The sequence below is a fragment of the Callorhinus ursinus genome, unplaced genomic scaffold (assembly GCF_003265705.2).
Source record: "Callorhinus ursinus isolate GAN/ISIS: 27379988/994484 unplaced genomic scaffold, GSC_fseal_2.0 scaffold16, whole genome shotgun sequence".
Classification (NCBI taxonomy): Eukaryota; Metazoa; Chordata; class Mammalia; order Carnivora; family Otariidae; genus Callorhinus; species Callorhinus ursinus.
The window spans coordinates 7,759,972-7,779,164 of NW_027397078.1; the positions used below are offsets into that span (position 1 = coordinate 7,759,972).

Sequence of the window (19,193 nt, forward strand, 5' to 3'; positions counted from 1 at the left end):
CTTTCCTGAGACCAGGACCTACAGAGAAACTTTCATCGTGACCACGAAGCATATGATTCTTAGGGAGCCCTGGTCACACAGCTACTCCTTGGGAAGGATGTCTTTGCCCTGGACCAGAGGCCAGCCAAGTCGTCTTCTCTCTCCCTTCCCATTCCCACAAAGAGGAAGGGCAGGTCCAGAGAAAAGACATGCCCAGGGAGAACATTGAATTCCCTGGGAGCCGGGTTCAATTAAAGTCATTAAATCTGGCTCTTCTTACTTGGGGATGGAATGAATAAAGTAAAGCAAGAGGATGGTAGGAGGGTGGACAAAGAAAGAGCCATTAGCATCCCCTAAGGACTACGATACAGTGGCTCTGTAGGTAAAGTCAGGGGTTTCAAGAAACATTTTGGCAAGAGGTGTAAAAAATATTTTTCCTTAAATGTAGGCTATCAGAAAAAAAAGAATATTGCATGAAAGGGCAGAAAATACATCCGCCATACTTGAACACGCTTGCTTCCTGAGTAATTCTTAGCACCTACCCTAATCTTAGAAGCAAATAATCCCTGAAAAACATTTGATAACACAGGTAAGTCTTTGGAGAAATCAACCAGAAGTGAGAATAGGACAAATAATTCGAACATCCAAAATAATTCCAGGAGTTTTTAATGTATTACTATACAGTCATGTTACTCAGTTTTGTGTAAATTGAATTGCTCATCTCCAATTAATCCTTTGGTTTGTTGTTTGTCTGTTTTTCTTTCCAGCCCCACTGTGTTCTCCTCGCCTCAAAGGAAAACTCGGCACCTGTTAAACTTGGGGGCTTTGGGGTAGCTATTCAATTAGGGGAGTCTGGACTTGTAGCTGGAGGTAAGAACACTTTCTTAAAAATTTCCTTCAAGACACTTTCAAACTAAATATTAGCTCATCCTCAGTGTTTCATACCCATTCCACCCCCCACCCCACCCCCAAGAAAGTCTATCATAGTTTTGAATTTAATAACTGTAGTTATAACTAGAATTTTAGTACCTTAAGAATAGACCCTGTGCTTTTACTCTTTGTATTCCCACCACTTGGCAGAGAAGTGACCCTGCGTACAGAGATTAAAACAGTGTTGGAAGAAGGTGTTATCTGGGGAAAGGTGACTTCTAAAGTTGAACTGGCCAGGGACTCCTGGCTGGCTCAGTCAGTGAAGTACACAACTCTTGATCTTGGGGTTGTGAGTTCAAGCCCCACATTGGGCATAGAGCTTACTTAAAAATAAATAAAGTTGAACTGGCCAAACGAAGTCCATTCTAAAGCATGTAGATTAACCACTTTCAGGTTTACATTAGTGGCTAATGTTTAATTTCATATTGTTTTCCTCTTCTTATTTGTGAAAGAGTCCTGCTCAAGCCATCAATCTGTGTATTTGGGAAGAGCAAGCAGATGTAAATGCAGACTGATTTTTATTATTAGCCAAAGCAAAACATAATTAGAAAATTCCCATGCCAGAAAAAAAAAAGTAAGAAATTTAAAAATAGAAATTTTCTCCAGTAGCATGCTGAGGTGGATACTAATTCTAGATCCAGGAATTTGGGTTTTTATGTATTCCCTTCAATAGACTCCAGCTCAGAATGCTACCCTGTTTTTAGTTCTCTTCCTTAGCTTTGCAAATGACTTAGTTCTTCACTCTATAGTTTATCAGTCTTCTAGTCAGTGCCTTCGATTTTCCATCTCCAGATGGAAACACAAAGAGGAAAAATATGAAAAATACCAGCAGAACTTTTTTGAACCTGTCATCTTCCATGAATACTTACATTAAGTTCAGATACCTGACAAATGATAAATATCAAAACAATAATCCATTACACAGGATATTTCATTTAATTTAATAGACATATTACTAAACACCAAAGCAGCGTTAACATAGACCATGTTCTGAAAAAAGAGCCAGGAGTCATAGTTGTATTCTTTAAATTGTTAGTTCATCACATTGCCCTCTAAAATTAAATTATGTCTAGATTTTCTTCTAATTTTGCATTCTCTTCAAGCTAATCATTTCCAATAATATGAAAAATTGCAAGTTGAGTATAGTTTTAAAAACTGATGTTTTTTTCCTAATTCAAAACTTCCATCTGTGATTGGAAGGACTAATCATAGGATCAGGTAGTAGCACATCATTTAATCATAGACTCATTGAATCTCAGGATTCCAAGGGGGCCTTAACATCTCCAGTCTTATAACCAATGATCGCATTCCTTCATAAAATTCCCAGCGAAAGGTTGAGCTCTAGTTTAATTCCTCACATAGCGAAGAATTCACTGTGTTTCAGGACTGTATTTCCATTTTTAGAAAGCTCCTTGAGTTCTGAAACATTCATCTTTACCTTGAACAGAAATCTGTCTTCTTATCACTTCCACCCAGTGGTGCTAATTGTGACTTTTGGAGCCACACTGAACAATTTTAATTCTGCCACATGATAACCATTCAGATGTTTAAAGACAATATCGTGTACCCCTAAGTCTTATCCAAATTAACTTGCCTAAGTTAATTTAGCCATTCCTCACATAAACTGGTGCAGACTCTCACTCTCACGTGTGCAAAGGATGGAGCCAAAACTGAGCACAACTGTAGGTACAGTCCGGCACACAGGAGCCTGGGACTGTTGCTTCTTTTGCTGTGAGCCTTATATTTCTGTCAGCTTCCCCAGATTGCATTAGCTTCTTGGACAGCCACATAATACCACTGGCTCATACTGATCTTGCAATTAACTACAACTCCCAAGTTGTGTTTAAACAATTGTTGCTATTAAACTAACTCTCTTAAATCTGATATTTTTACATATCACCCCTCTGTAAAGACTACACAATTATAGGGGTGCCTGGGTGGCTCAGTTGGTTAAGCATCTGACACTTACTTGGTTTTGGCTCAGGTCGTGATCTCGGGGTCGTGGGATCGAGCCCCACATCAGGCTCCACACTCACCAGGGAGTCTGCTTGGGATTTTCTGCTTCTCTCTCTCTCTCTCTCTCTCAAATGACAATAAATAATCTTTTCTAAAAAAGACTACACAGTTATAACAAGTAACTTCTGATGATTACATCCCCAAGACTGATGGGATGAAATGAAATGACACAAAGTCCTTTTATATGTTCTATACTGGCCACATATAATGGCTTTGTTTCTCTTTGTCTGGATCCATATCCTGTTAGTATTCAGAGTGGTATCAGCTTATATTTTACCATGCATCTTGATTGAAGGGGAAAAACGGATTCGTTGGATTTACCTAGACATCTTCTCCATGTTAATCTACTTTCCTAAAGTCCTTGAGCTTTTCTCCTAAATTGTATGTTTTTAAAGCTGATTTTGAACCTAGAGTGTGTCAGTTGTACAAAATTTATTTTTCTCAGTGCTTCTAGAATTGAAATACTTTCTGATGGTCAGAGTGTCGTTTCTTCACGTATCTTTCCTTCCAGTCTTGAAATAACTACTTGAAGCATTATAGTGTCTTTAAAAATACAACATGTGTAGACAAGGGATAAATGATTTCTCTTAGAGAAAGCTTTCTTATTGTTTAAGGTACTTGTGAAATTACACTAATATTAGCTCATTTGCTAATGCTTATTAACAGAAAGCTATTTTCCTGTCAGTTGGAATCTTTGATTACTCAGTAGAATAGAAATAGAAAAGAATTCTCTCCTTTATATGTTCCATATTGTAGAAACCACTTACATGTATTTGCACTTAACCTACCTGAAATTCCACTATTTGGAAAACTCGTCTATGCAGAAGATAACTAGGATCCTACAAAAAAAAATTATTTTTGCAGCCAGACATTTCTTGACCTTAACACCCATTCATGGGCCTCTCAAATGGGCATCCTAAGAGCATACTCTTTGAAGCTGGCATGCTGCCATTTTCCATAGTTTTATGGTTTCATGTGCCTTCATACCTGGCACCTGCTACTCCCTCTGGTTGGAATACCTTTTGTCATTTTCAGTATCTATGTAACTCTTACTGCTCCTGAAGGTTGAGAGACTGAGTTGACAAACCTCCCCTCTTAAAAGCAAGCTGATCTTCACCATCCCAAGTTAGGTAACCCTTTCCTTCTCTTCCATATTACCGTAACTATCTGGGCTACATACCTCCATGTAGTATTTGATGCAGGGATTTGTAGTCGTATCAAAGACTGAGCTTTATGAGGACAAGAGGCATCACAGCTTATCCTTCTGTATGTCCACAGCACCTCCCACTGTGTCTAGGACCCAAGCAGGCACTTGGGAAATTGTTTCTAAATGAAAGAACCTGCTTGCTAATCAGTTTCTGGTTAATAGCAGATTTTATGCAACAAATTAGGAGAAGACAGGCTAGAGGAAGCACAGTGAGAGAAAAGACACAAAAGCCTGACAGGAAAAGTATGTTGAGCAGATACCAAAATGTAGAAAGCACAGCCCCCTTTTAATACTGAAGAACTCAACCCTTGCTTACCTCTGAAGTTCCTGAGGGCATTTTCTGTTCTGTAGCATAGTTCTTTCATTGATAGCCACAAGACAGTCATCTTGAGTCATCAAGAAAAGGTTGCATTATGTGCAGCATCTTAGGTAAAAGAAGTCAGAAAATTGTAGAAAGATAACCATCCAAAATTATTTAAAAAGCTTTGGGTGTGTAAAGATTCAAGTCCTAGCTATTCAAAGCCGCTCCTTACCTGAGGTTCTAACCTCAGGTAAGACCTAGGTAGAGAGGTCTTACTATATTATCCCAAAGTCTAACATTTAAATATTTAAGTGTATATCTGAAGTATGTCATACACAGTGACATTTAATATGGTTTGGTAATTGACCACAATATTCTAAGAACAGGAAGTCAAAGTCATAAAAATCAAGTGACCACCAAGAAGAAAAAGTCAAGCTATCACAAACAAGGAGTCCAGGAAGGTTGGTATACATTAAAGGTTAACTCTAGTCCTTTACATTTGACTGATCTGCACAAAATACTGTAAAAAGCTCATTCCTATATATTCTTTCCTCCATCATCCCTGAGCAAATTTTTGAACCATAAGACATGTATGTTCCTTAAGGATTAACACTAATTCTCCAGAATGGAGTAGTCTTCGATACAGATAAATGGAGAGAAGCTCCTTTTTGATTTGCTCAGCTCACTCTTGTGTAGGAAGTGATAGGAGTCAAGTTGAGTTGCAAAACATCATCCCACCTATAAGAAGGTACCAGACTGGTGCCATGGTACCCGCACGCTCACCGGTACCTTGATCTCCTGCCGTCAGCACGAGGCGGATTCTCCAGCAGCCCCGCCCTGACAAAGGCTGTTAAATGAAGTACGAGGCTTAGCTCTCATCGTTTGAGCTTCTTTGTGTTACCAGAGGAAGCAAAATGGGGCAATGGGGAATAAAAATCTTCCCTTCTAACCAGTACAGTTTTCACTGCTCTACTGCACATTTTAAATGAAAATATTTTCATTCTCTGAACCCCAAAGTTAACCTCTTCTATTATGTGGGAAGAGAGGAACCATAATGATCCAAAGCAAAGGAATATCCCCAGTACACAAGCTAAGAGCTGCTTTATCCTTCCATCCCAACCGAGTTTTGACAGTCACTAACTGGACCTTATGGTATATTTTCTCTAGCTGGATGAGAAGATCTGTAAGGTCTTTTTTTTTTTTTTTTTTTTATAACTCTAAACCACAATTCTGAGCTCTAGGTAAAGTATTGTGCAGTCTTCAAAGTAACAATTACCTTGGACTCAGTATGATGAGAGAGAAGGGGTAGGGGAAGGAGGAAGAAGGCTGGGGCCTGCCCACAAGACGAGCTGCCGAGTCTGGTGGGCAGTGCCCCTTCCATGGTTATTTCCCTACAGGGCACAACCTTTCCTTCTACAGTAGAAGAAAAGACTCCCTTAGGGATACCGAGGTAAAGATGATTACCATTGTGCAAATAACTGCTATCAAACTCTTTCCTGAAAGCCAACATTGTTGGGTGGGGGTGGGAGAAAACTCTTTAAAGAAGATGGAGGCCAAAGGGGATTGAATGAGAGGAGCTTCATGACTTTGCTTTGGTTTATGTCCTGTGTCTGCTGTCGTTCCTGCCAAATGTTAACATTCAGAGAAAGCTTAAAAATCCTATAGAAGAGAATATTACTAAGCATTCTTAATTGCTACAGTCAATTCCTAAAATCAGTTGAACAGGATTTCAGATTCTGAGTCATATCCAAATAAAAGTTCTCCACTTTAGATTTACTTTGAGATTTTCCATTTGGCAGTCAAAAATAGTCTTTTTCTCCATGGATGTCTTCTCCTGCCCTCCCACCCCTGCCCCTACTCTATATTTTTAGTGATTTTCAAACGTGAAAATTAGAAAATTTAAACAACTTCATTAAACAAGAAATAGGTAAGTACCATGCACCCTGCTTAATGAAATAGGCAGTACCAGTATTAGAAAGACAAAGTACCGTGGTGCTTGGCTGGCTCAGTGGTGGAGCATGTGACTCTTAATCTCAGGGTTGTGAGTTCAAGCCCCATGTTGGGTGTAGAAATGACTTAAAAATAAAATCTTTAAATAAAAAAAGAGGAAGAAGACAAAGTATCTATCCTGGGCTCAGTATTTTGAAGAGGTGATTAGATAATTTTTTCCTTCTGCTTTTTTTCCCCCTTTGATTTTATGGAGGAGGGAGGAGGTAGTAAGAGAATCTTTATATTGTTAAACTTTTCCTTCAGACTGTTATTGTTCTATTTTCAGTTTTCAAATGAGAAAAAAAAAGGCCATTTTATGTAAACATTTTTCCTTGATGTTGTTGTTTTAAATGTAGGACGTGTTGGAACACCTCATTTTATGGCCCCAGAAGTCGTCAAAAGAGAGCCTTATGGAAAACCTGTAGATGTCTGGGGTTGTGGCGTGATCCTTTTTATCCTGCTAAGTGGTTGCTTGCCTTTTTATGGAACCAAGGAAAGATTGTTTGAAGGCATTATTAAAGGAAAATATAAGGTAATATATTATGAATGTTTTATTTTTACATTGAGATTAAATTACTCTCTGGAAAATATGAAGTTACTATCTGCACTTCCTGATTGTCATGTAGTTACCCAGTCAGAGAAAAGTTCTTTGCTGACACCATTGAACCCCTAGCCTTGTGAGACAGTATGGGCCTCAAGTAAATTTGTGAATCACTATCAGCTGCACTGTCATCTAGGCAGAAGACAGGAGACTGGCTTTATAACAACCAGGGCCTTCCCCCTCCCTCTGTGCTGCGGCCAAACTCTGTCCCACGTGTTTGGAACCCAACCCTGTGTTTAGGCTGAAAAGCAGGGACCCTAGTCCTCTTTGATACCGTATCTGTATGTTCAAGTCAACAGTTCAGGAGTCATGGGCCCTCAGATTCACAAAGCCAGTCCTTTTACCATCAATACATTCTAGCAAAACTGCCCATTTAGCTAGGTCGAAGAAATTGGCTGGTGCCCTACTTATTTCAAATAAAATTCTAGTTCAGGGAAAGAATTTGGAATGACCCTTGGAATTTATTATAATAGAATTTGGCCTTTTATTTTACCCTGGGTGAGGTGTTCACAACAGATGTGAGCCCAGGTTTAAAAGTATCCATTCTCTGTGTGGTGACCAAACCTCCTCTTCAGGCTCAGCTGGAAAATAAACTTCTTGGGCCCTTCTTTGTGTAATTTGAGGAAAAGGCTTCATTTTTAAAGCTTTTTGCTTAATTTGTAAAGTGAAAATGGAAATTTCATCCCAGTGATTTAGTAATTCTTTATTTTATAGTTAGTATCTGCCTTTATTTGTTTTGCTTTGCCACACATGTTGTTCAATTTTACGTAGTCGGCGAGCACAGCTGAAACATTTGCCACTTACATTCCAGGATAAACTGAAATGCCAGGATCACAACTGCATCTCATAATATAATTTAGAGCCATTTTGGTGTGACTTAAACATTTCTATTCTTCTTTGGCTACCGTGGATTGGAAACCGCACAGACTATTCACAGACTTGTGATTAGCATATTATTACTTTCCTTATTAAAAAATTAAAAATTCGTCACTGACACTATGAGTGGCTATACCAAAAAGACCTAAGGTATGCTTGCAAATAAATAAGCTTAAGGTCGGTCTCACTGCCCCAGCTCTTACACTCCATGGCCCTATACCATCCCGTATGGCCGAAGAATCAAATGCTGTATATGGGAAACATGGGGGAGTGTGTGTCTGGATACCAGCTCGGCACAGCTTATGTTGGGGAAGTTCTTTTTCCGCCCCATATTACTGAAACCCCTACTTTCTATTCAACAGAAGCACTGTTTCATTTTCAGCCATGCCTGGCAGCATAAAAACCAAACACACAGGTTCGGGTAACACCAGACTCCAAAACTGTGAGACCTGTTAAGTTTTCTTTTCATTTCCTCCCTAATGTTAGAATTTTATATGGGACTTCAAGAAAAGGGAGGGGGTAGAAATGAAAGGTGAAGTAGCTTCGGGGTTGTAGCCTTGTCCTTTGAAACCATAAGTGAAACTTGTCAAGGTGAGCAGGTGAGAATGAGTTATTCTTTCATTTTTAGGCTTGTGCATCACCAGCTTATAAGGGCCTGCAGGTTTACCTCTTATTTTGATTGGACAAACTCTGTTAACAGAGGAAGATGTTTGAAATAGAGGTTTTTCTGCTTCTCTTAGAGTCAGTTGGCCACTGGGGAATAAAATCAATCCTTCCAAGGTAACTAAATATCTCAGGAAACTGCTTGTAAGTAGTCCTCCCCCTCAAATCCCTGGAAGTTTGTGAGTGGCTCTGAGGAATGCATGGCCATGGCTTTCTGGTCGAATTTGGCCAAGTGAAATCACAGATACTTAACATAGGAAAACAAACACAATTAGCCATGCACCAGCATAATAATAATGAGAGCTGCCTCATACATAGGACTTAGTATGTGCCTGGAACTGTGCTAAGCACTCCTGTGAACTCATTTTATCCTCACAGCGACTTCTGACATGGTACCATACATTAAAATCTCCCACCTGCCTTTTGGAGCTATATATTTGCTAATAATAGAATCTTCCTTTGTGTTAGTTCAGTTGCTAACTTCCTGGTTTCCAAGACAATGTGCTTTGTTCCAACAACCTCTGGTATTTGATTTTCTCTATTTTTAAAGCACTGGATAGTTTTATTTGTTTCCTTGTAAGAAATTTGGACTGTTCACACATGCCAAAAATTAAATGATTTTAAAACCCCCGTTTTTAGTATTATAGTAAGTCAGATGGACGTGACAGCTATATCATCATTTCTGCACCTGGAGGTTTGAAGCTTTGAGGTTAATAACTTATTTACTCTTTTACTTGGCTAGCCTTATCTCTCACTTGGATTCACGGCTTTTTTTTTTTTTTTTTACAAAAGCCCCACGTTTTCAGCGGCTTCGTTTGAAGTATAGATCCATCTCTACCATCAATGATAAACCTGGTGGGCCTTACGTGTGTGTGTGTGTGTGTATGTGTGTGTGTGTGTATACATCACACACACACACTGTGCTGTGATTCTGTCAGCGTTTATTTTTACAGTTTTTTGTTACTGAAAATTTCAAACAAACAAAAAGAGTAGAAATAACAGTACAGTGAACCCCCAGCTTCAATACTTAGCTACATCCAGCCAACCTGGTTTTATCTATATTCTACATACTACCAGATTATCTTGAAGCCAACCTCCAAAATATAATTTCATCACCCCAGTGGTTCTTAAGAACTATGAGCAAAATCCTTGATCTCTGGGGGTATTTTCAAGAAAATCTTGATGGCATCTTTTAAAAACTGTCATAGTTTATCAACTACTGCTGGTCTTATGTGATTTTCATTTAACTTTTTATTCTCATTTGCTAGCTTACTTGATCTTTTCAGGTAGATATCTGAGAATACTATTTGCCTGGAATACATGCTAACATTTAATATCAGTGAACTTTCTTATAAAAGACAAAAATATATTTCTCAAAGTATGTACAAGATGCAGTGCCATCTTCTGTCTTTGTTATGCATAGCCAGTTGGTAGCTCCACATCAGGAGTCGAGGCACCCATGGATTTAGTATTCAAAGAAGTGAGAGTGTTCTGTTGTCCTGTTTTGTTCCCCTTATAAACTCAACCTCCCAGATTAATTTCAGCTACTCTTTCAGCCAAAGGAAGAGGAAAAGCCTGGATCACACTCCCTCATAAATAGGATGAGGGCATATACTTCTCAACCTCTACTCACCTCAGAAATCTTACCACCACTTTCAGATGACCTCTCAGCCCCTTTCCCCAAGGACAGATCATTCCGACTTTAAGGAGCACATCAGCTCCAGGGTGGGGAAGAGGGAGCAAGACTAAGCCTCATCTAATCACCCACATTATTTCAAACGGACTAGTTGATCACAGTTTTAATAGTATGATGGCAGTATGGCACTCACTTTAGTTAAGAGATCTGAGAAGCAGAAGTGACTATTGTTTGGAATTCTTCCTGTTAGGAAAAGAACAAGGAACATAGTTCATTCCCCGTCTACAAGTATAGAGCCTCACAATAGCCAGAGCGAAGTGTCTAATGCTAACCCTTGGCCAACTATAATGATTCCTGTGTACTGATGCCAGCTGTGATTTTATTTGGCTTTAAGTTGTGATGGACTTTATTCTCCATCTTTCTCCCTTAGAAGGTGACCTAGGTCTCCTCTGGCTCAAGCCATGGCATCGCTAGCTCCTGGCACCAGGCAGCTCACATAAATTCACCCAATCATTTGGCTTCTTGATATTAAATAAGGAATGAAACCCTACTCGTCTCTCCCTGCCTGTCCCCACTGACCTCCCCAACTGCAAACCCTAAGCATCCCTTCCCTTTTTTCTGCTTCCTGGTCTCAAACATTCCCTTTTGCCCAGGAGCCGTCTTAACTCTTTTCCTCCCGGATCCACTTTCTCACAAGTCTTATGTCTTTTGAACAACTCATAGTTTTTGTTCATTTGTTTGACTTTAGTCAATTGACCTTGTGACTTGGTTGTCTCATCTCTATAAGAAGAACAAAAGTAACTACACTGAAGACAATATACAAGTGATTTGGCTATTTTGTAGGGCCTATAGTAACAGTATATTTGTTCCTAAATACTGAAATTGATGTACAGTGACCAAAATATCCTACTAAGAACTTTGCATAACTTCATAATTACTGCACATTCCAATTTTTAAAAAGAAAATGTTTTAAAATTTCTTTAAAATTTTTAATTTAAAAATTTAATTTTAGTCCTTTCTTAGAGCAAAGTACTAGTCTCTTCAGCTAAGGTAGAAACTACAGTCATGAGCATTCTATTCAATTATTAAAAATATTATAACTTAGGTGACAGAACATATGTAAGGGATATTTACTGATGCAAAATCTCATAGAGGGAGCAACAACCACCAAAGACTTTTGCCTTTGTCCTCTTCCTTAGAAAGCAAGCCTTTAGAATCAGATTTCTGTTCTTTGAGAATTTTATTCACATTGAAACAGCATAGGAATGTTACATCGTAGTGAATTTAACTTCTCACTGGACGATAACTATGGAATTTTCCTCTCCTTCTCTTCAGATGAATCCAAGGCAGTGGAGCCATATCTCTGAAAGTGCCAAAGACCTAGTCCGTCGCATGCTGATGCTGGATCCAGCTGAAAGGATCACTGTTTATGAAGCACTGAATCACCCATGGCTTAAGGTACGGGAGCCCACAGGTGGCCATCTACACTTTGTGTGAACGCTTCCAGCGACAGCAGTGTATTGCTCTAGAGGGCGACTCTTGCCACCTCTTTTCTGAGCACTTTTTTTGAGTTTTGTTCATCTTGTTTGCTGTTTCCGGACAGCCTCTGTAAATATCTGAGTAGAGAATATACCATTCTAGTGACATTCAGCCATCAGAGGGAACAGAGGCAGATTAAGGCAGAACATAGCAGGGAGGAAGGCATGTTTGTTCTCCACCGACACATGTCCCAAAGCTGTGCAACAAGAACAAGGGAAGTATTGCTGTGTTTATGACAGAAAGTTGTGATCTTTCCTTGGGATGTGACTGTATGGGTCATAACATTATTTTTATTTCAGTAGATGACTAGATTCGGATTTATTGTTTTAGGAAGAAGCTCGATTTTTAAAATTCTTTCTCTCTCCCATCTTGTGAGTGAACATTAAGGAAAATGTAACATGGGACTTGAGCGAAACAGCACTATTTGATTAAGACATTCTGCAGTTCAGTAATTCCAGCAAGTTGTCCGTAGTGCAACCAGGATTTTAATTGAGCCTACCACAATGCTTTCCTTTGCATGTGAGATCCTCTGTCTTTTACTCACTCAAGGACATCACTCCAGCATCTCTTTCCTGCATCATCACTTTTCTGGCTCTGTTGAATCTAATATGCTACCGTTTGTTTTTATTACACACACACACACACACTCTCTCTCTCTCTCTCTCTCTCTCTCTCTCTCTCTCTCTCAGGCCCTTGGAGACCTCATCTAGTTTTAATGGTCTTAAGTGTGATTTGTATTCTGATGAGTCCTGAATTTATATCTTCAGACCAGGCCTCTCCCCAGGGTGATTCATTCTTAGCCCAGTGTGCAGTCTCGCCCCCTAATACATCTCTTATTTCATCCCCTACTACTCTCCTCTTAGTCTGTTCCCCACATATTGGGCTCATTGTGGTTCCTCAGACAGCCGGCACATTCTGGCTTCAGTGCCTCTGTGTTCGTCATGCTCTTTGCCTAGAACACTCTTCTCCAGGTATAGTCATGGCTTCTTCCTTTACCACCTTCAGATCTTTGCTTAACTGTCAGCTTCTTAGTAAGAGCTTTCCTGTCCACTCAGTTTAAAATTAGGGAGAAGGAGGGGCGCCTGGGTGGCTCAGTCGTTAAGCATCTGCCTTCGGCTCCGGTCATGATCCCAGGGTCCTGGGATCGAGACCCACATCGGGCTCCCTGCTCCGCGGAAAGCCTGCTTCTCCCTCTCCCACTCCCCCTGCTTGTGTTCCCTCTCTCACTGTGTCTCTCTCTGTCAAATAAATAAATAAAATCTTTAAAAAAAATAAAATTAGGGAGAAGGAATGCCCCCTGCCACCAGTATTCCCAGTCCCCCTTCCCTGCCTTAGTTTTCTCCATAGCATTTGTCACCATAAGACATACCTATATTTTACTTGTTTGTAGTCTATTTACCCTCTGTAAAATACAAGCTGCAGAAGAGTGGGAATTTGGGGCTGTCAGTTCACTTCCATCCAGCACTCTAGAAAGTGTCTGGCATAGAGTAGGTGCTCAATAAATATTAGTTACTATTTAATGAATTAACAAATGAATGTTCATATTTTACATATATTATGTATTCTATTCTAATCTATAATATATTTACATATATTATGTATATGAATGTTCATATATTACACCATGCTACTTCCCTAGAAATTATGCAAAAATAATAAGGTATATTAAAATGTAGATTAATAATGTATGTTAGTGGCAATGACATGGATGATGATATTAGAGAACAGTTTTGAGATTCCAGTGGATCCTGAGTCTACGTCAAGAATTTTACTTATCAGGGCACCTGGGTGGTACAGTAGGTTAAGCATCCAGTTCTTGGTTTCGGCTCAGGTCCTGGTCTCAGGGTTGTGAGATCAAGCCCCAAGTCGGACTCTGAGCTTGTGGGACAGTGTGGAGTCTCCTCAAGACTCTTGTCTCCCTCTGCCCCTCCCTCCCTCCCTCTCTCTCAAATAAATAAATCTTTTAAAAAAAAAGAATATTACTTATCAAATCTGCATTCAACCCTCCGATACACAGCTCTAGTTATTCTTGGCTTAAAATATTCAGTTCTAGTTATTCCTGATTTCCCCAGAAAAGAGTAGGTAAGCAATTCTTAGATACATTCTTAGTATTTTTTTCTCCCAGAAATGACCAGTGTAGGGGGGACTCCTATTTCTCCTTTGCCTGTCTCAGTTTCTCCATAATGGGGATCTTTTGTTCATTAGAAGCTAGTTTAAATGCCAAAGGACGATGAAAATGGCAGCCATATTAGTCATTTTTAAGACCCTTTAGAAAACTTGGCTCTCATTACCATGCATATCCTGATTAACATTTATTTTTGGAAACCCTTCTCCCTGCAGTGATTGTAGTTCTCATTCTAAATAATTTGAGCTTAATACATAATAGATTTCTGGCATCAGAAAGATAACAGACAGAAAATGTCAGTGACTTAAGTGAAGAAGTTCCAGAAGGCTATTTGAGCTCAGAATCATGTGCCATGTCTGAACTACAATTTACCTTCACTGCTTAGGTGCCATCTGGAGATGGAAGAATTCCATAAGAATGTTATCTAACTGTTGCACACAGGCTTCTTATAGTTAAATACTTGTCCATGTATACTTATGAATCATTGCTGTGGATGTAATTGGTGTTAATTTTGTAAAGACTAAATTTAAGCTATAGTTTATATATGAAAAACTCCTGCATAACTGCAAAGTGAAGAAATAAGATGGTGAACGTCCTTGTAGTGAGGAGTGCCCAAAGTCATAATACCATGACTGGGTGTCAAAAGAAAAAAAAAAAAAGATTTATTTCGTTGGTAAAACCACAAGAAAATGTCCTATTCAATCATGTCATATCGAAAAAGAATTTGAGTAAATAGACCAAGTAATATGTGAATGCCTTATGATTGTTAAATTATACTATGTTTAACGCCTTTATCTAAATTTGTGATGTTTGCTATGAATATTCATTCCAGCAAAAATAAGACCAACTAAAATTGTACTTTCCTTATAGATGACTGAGCTCTTTTCACACCCTTTGTAGCCTTCATATGTAGACCCTAACGTACACTGACTAGAATAAAACATGAAAAGGGTGTTGCTATCAGACTAGTCAATTTGAATTTTGGAAAAATCTTATCACACCAAAGAGAGAAAGGCATAGTCAGGCTGCAAAATGGGTTTTCAGATGATACGAATACAACATAAACACCCAGAAAGACAAGCTCGAAGAAGTCACAGAGGAGAAGCATCACATGAACACAGAAGTATGGGCCCAGATCACTGTCATCTGGAGCTCCAGGGAGGTCCAGGGGAGCATAGGCAAAGCATCACCAAGTGTTCAGGGCATGTGGGGGTAGGGACAGGAAGCAAACTAGTATAGTACCCTAAATGTTAGCTCTTTGAAGGATTGTGCAGTAGTAGACTGGAAATTCTGGTTTGAGGGAAGAATACCTACAGTCCAGAATGCCAAATTAAGGACTCTAAATATTAGGGTGTAGATGGTAAAAAGCTACTGCAAGCTTTTGAGTGATGATACAGTACAAGCAGTAAGCTCATACAATTCCTTTGGACTCTGTGTGCAGGTAGGTTGTCTGTTGGGGGTACAAGCACTGGGGGCAAAGAAAACCAGTAAAAGCTATGGCTCTCCAGTCAGGAGGTAACAGGGGCCTGCACCCAGGGAGTAAAGGTGGAAGTGGGAAAGAAACAGACTGAGATTTTAAGGAAGGAAAACTGATGAGGCTCAGTGAGTGATTCGAGGTATTTGGAATTAGGAAGCCCCCAGGAGAGTCAAGCATGTAGAGTGGAAGTGATTTCTTATAAACTTTTTATTTTGAAATAATTTTAAGACTCACAGAGAAGTGGCAAAACAGGAGCACCTGGCCGGCTCAGTCAGTAGAGCATGCAACACTTGATCTCAGGGTTGTGGGTTCGAGCCCCGTGTTGGGTGTAGAGATTACTTACAAATAAAAATCTTAAAAAATAAAAAATAAAATCTTCAAAAAATTTAGAAAAAGACATGGCAAAAACAGTACAAAATTCCCATGTACATTTCACCATTCTTTCCCCCAGTGATGATATTGTTATATGACCATAACTAGGAAATTGACGTTGGAACACTTAACTGCAGGCCTTATTCAATTTTCACCAGTTTGTGTGTGTGTGTGTGTGCGTGTGTGTTTCTAGGAAATTTTATCACATGTATGGAAGTGTATAAGCACCATAATCAGGATATAGAAGTGCTCTGTCACCCCTCATGCTACTCCTTAATAATCACATCCTCCCTCTAACCCTAACCCCTGAGCCACTGATCCATTCTCCATCACTATAATTCTTGTCCTTTTAAGAGTATTATATAAATGGGATTATACAGTATTTACGTAACTGTTTAGGAGAAACTGACATCTCCAGGGTGTTTCTCTTTCCCTCTCACACAACTGCCACACTCAACAGCACTTCTGACACCAAGTGTGTCTGGGTTTTTTCCCTACACCAAGCAATTCTCTGACACCAGCTGGGTGTCCTACATTTTAATTCAGTTCTGACACTAACTGAAATTAATGCAGACCCCACAGGTTAAGGCCTTGGTCCCACAAGACTGTCCCCCACTTCAGATGCCAATCACAAGTAGTGGGTCCCCAGGTTACCCATGACTTCTGTCCGACTTGGCTACAAATTAGAGGTTCCCATAACTCACCCCACCCCAACCTTGGGTTTGATTGTTGAGAGGGAAACACTTATGTGTACCAGTTTATTTTATGATAAAGAGTATGGTAAAGGATACAGATGAAGAGATACATAGAGGAAGGTCTAGAAGGGTCCCAAGCACAGAAGTTTCTGTTCCCATGGAAGATGGGGTACACCACGCTCCCAACATGTACATGTGTTCATCAACCCAGAAGCTCTCCAAACCCCATACTTTGGGAAATTTTGCAGAGGCTTCATCACGTAGGCATGCATTGATCATTAACTCTATTTCCAGCCCCTCTCCCCTCTCTAGAAAATGGAAGGGTGGGCTGAACATTCCAACCTTGTAATCATGACTTGGTCTTTCTGGTGACCAGCCCCCTCCCAGGAGCCCACCAAGAATCACCTCATTAAAACAGACACTGCTGTCACTCAGGAAATGCCAAGCGATTTAGGAACTGTCAGGAACTAGAGTCAAAGACCAAATATTAGAACAGAAGATGCTCCTAGTGCTCTTATCACTTAGGAAATTACAAGGGTTTTAGGAGCTGTGCATCAGGAGCTGGAATCAAAGACTAAATGTTAGAACAAAAGATTCTCCTAGCAGCCCTTTTAATAAAAGGGTTTTAGGGCTCAGTGTCAGGAACCAGGGTCAGAGACCTACATATTTGTTATTACTTCACAGATTAGGTTTTCTTACTCAGCATAATACCCTTGGGGTCCATCCAAGTTGTTGTGTAGATCAATAGTTCATTCCTTTTTATTACTGAATAGTACTCCACTGTGTGGGTGTATAAGACATTGTTGATCCATCCATCTTTTGAAGAGCACTTGGGTTTCCAGTTTTTGGCTAATTCAAACAAGGCTGCTATAAACATCTATATACAGATTTCCATTTCTCCAAAGTAAAAACCTGTGAGTAGGATTGCTTAATCCCATGGTAAGTATATATTCAACTTTATAAAAACTGCCAAATCATTTTCCAGAGTGGCTATACGATTTTTCTTTCCCACCAGCAGGGTACGAGAGAACCAGTCATTCTGTGTCCTTGTTAGCACTTGGTAATGTCAGCATTTTTTTAACCATTCGTAATTGCCTTTAGGAACATGTTTATAGCACCTGCTTAAAAATCCCAGTTGGATGAGTCTTAACATCTGTGCCTTCTCTGTGTTGATATCCGTTGGTTGTCTTTTCTCATTCAGTTTGAGATTTTCCTGGTTCTTGGCATGAAGAGTAATTTTAGATAGTATGCTGGACATTTTTAGTATCATTATATTATGAGACTATGATTCTTATTTAAATCTTCTATTTTAGTAGGCAGCTAACCTGATTAAATTCAGAACACACATCCTGGCCCACTTTTAGGGCTGTAGTTCTAATGCCAGTTTCATTTCCAAAGCCTTTGTGGTACTAGTCCGGTCTGCCCCACTTGTGCACTGCTAATCTGAAACCTGGGAGGTATTCCATACCATAGTGTCGTCTTAAAGCTCTTGCTGTGTTGATCCTGGTTGGTTTTATACATGGGTTTATTGCGGATGTGCCAAGGACTTCATACATGATTGTAAGACCCCCTTCCCCAGCTCTCTTCTCTTTGTCATCCTGCTCCTGATCTCTCAGGAGTAGAGTGCCTCCTCCTTGCTGTTGTTTGCATCAGGCAGGGCTGGGAGGGTGGAAAGGGCTCTGAGGGGGAACAAGTCGGCTTCTTTCATGGTGTTCCCCTGGAGTAGGGTAGATGCAGTCAAAAGGGTTCTGTCCTGCAGAGCCAACCTCTTCTCCATCCTTGGTTAGAGAGAGTAGGCTTTTCTTAGGATTCATTTATCTGTGTTCTTTGTCCTTGGAGATTCCAGGTTATAGGCCGCTCTCACACCCAAGCGAGGGTATGTTAAGAAGCAAAAAAAAAAAAAAAAAAAAAATCCCAGCAATATCCCCAAAGGATCACCCCTCAAGTCCTGGGCTTCCCTCCCTAGTCTGCCTCTTCAGCTTTCAGAGCCTTCTGGCAGTGATTTAGAAGGGAAAGCAAGTAATTTCTTTGTTATCAAGAACCCTAAAGAATTAAGCTTTGGAAAAAGAAGTGTTTATTCTGTTGAAAAGGGAGCGCTTTAAAATTCCGCACCAGGGGCACCTGGGTGGCTCAGTCGGTTGAGTGTCTGACTCTTGGTTTTGGCTCAGGTCATGATCTCAGGGTTGTGAGTCAAGCCCACATCTGGCTCTGCACTCACAGGGAGTCCGCTTAAGATTCCTCTCCCTCCCTCTCTCTCTCTCTCTCTCCCTCCCTCCCCCTCTGCCTCTCCCTCTGCCCCTCCCCCTGCTCATGCACGCCTGCATGCGCGTGCTCTCTCTAAAATAAATCTCTTTTTTAAAAAATCTGCACCAATGCCTATGTCTTGCTCTGGAATCCAGGCATGCCACATGTCTTTCAAGCCACTTTCCCTAGGCCCTGTCTTTTCTCTCACATTCAGCATTAGCTAGAAAACCAATCTCCATTGTGCTATCTGCAGAGACTACAAAGGGTCTGAAGACACTTTTTTTTTTAATACCATTGGAAATTTTTTCCATTACATATACCTAAAATGTTAAGTAATATCAGTTTAAGCAAAATGCAGACAGATTTTAACCTCAATTCAGCAGTAGTAATAGATTCCCTACCAGCATTGTCCAATAAGAACTTTCTGTCATGAGGGCAGTATTTTATATATGAACTGTCCAGCGTGGTAGCAACTAGCCATATGCTTGAAATGTGTCTAGTACAACTTGAAGAACTGAATTTTTAATTATATTAAATTTTTTT

The 19,193-nt window shown here is 39.9% G+C and overlaps 1 protein-coding gene across 12 annotated transcripts in view; it reads left to right on the plus strand.

Annotated features, from left to right (window-relative positions):
- CASK (calcium/calmodulin dependent serine protein kinase) overlaps positions 1-19,193 on the plus strand; it is a 359,502-nt gene that overhangs the window by 220,548 nt on the left and 119,761 nt on the right. For all 12 annotated transcript variants that reach the window (XM_073901909.1, XM_073901907.1, XM_073901913.1 and 9 more), the window contains exons 6-8: positions 747-849; positions 6,779-6,954; positions 11,534-11,656. In XM_073901909.1, the coding sequence (XP_073758010.1) occupies positions 747-849; positions 6,779-6,954; positions 11,534-11,656 (402 nt within the window). The remainder of the gene's footprint in view (positions 1-746; positions 850-6,778; positions 6,955-11,533; positions 11,657-19,193) is intronic.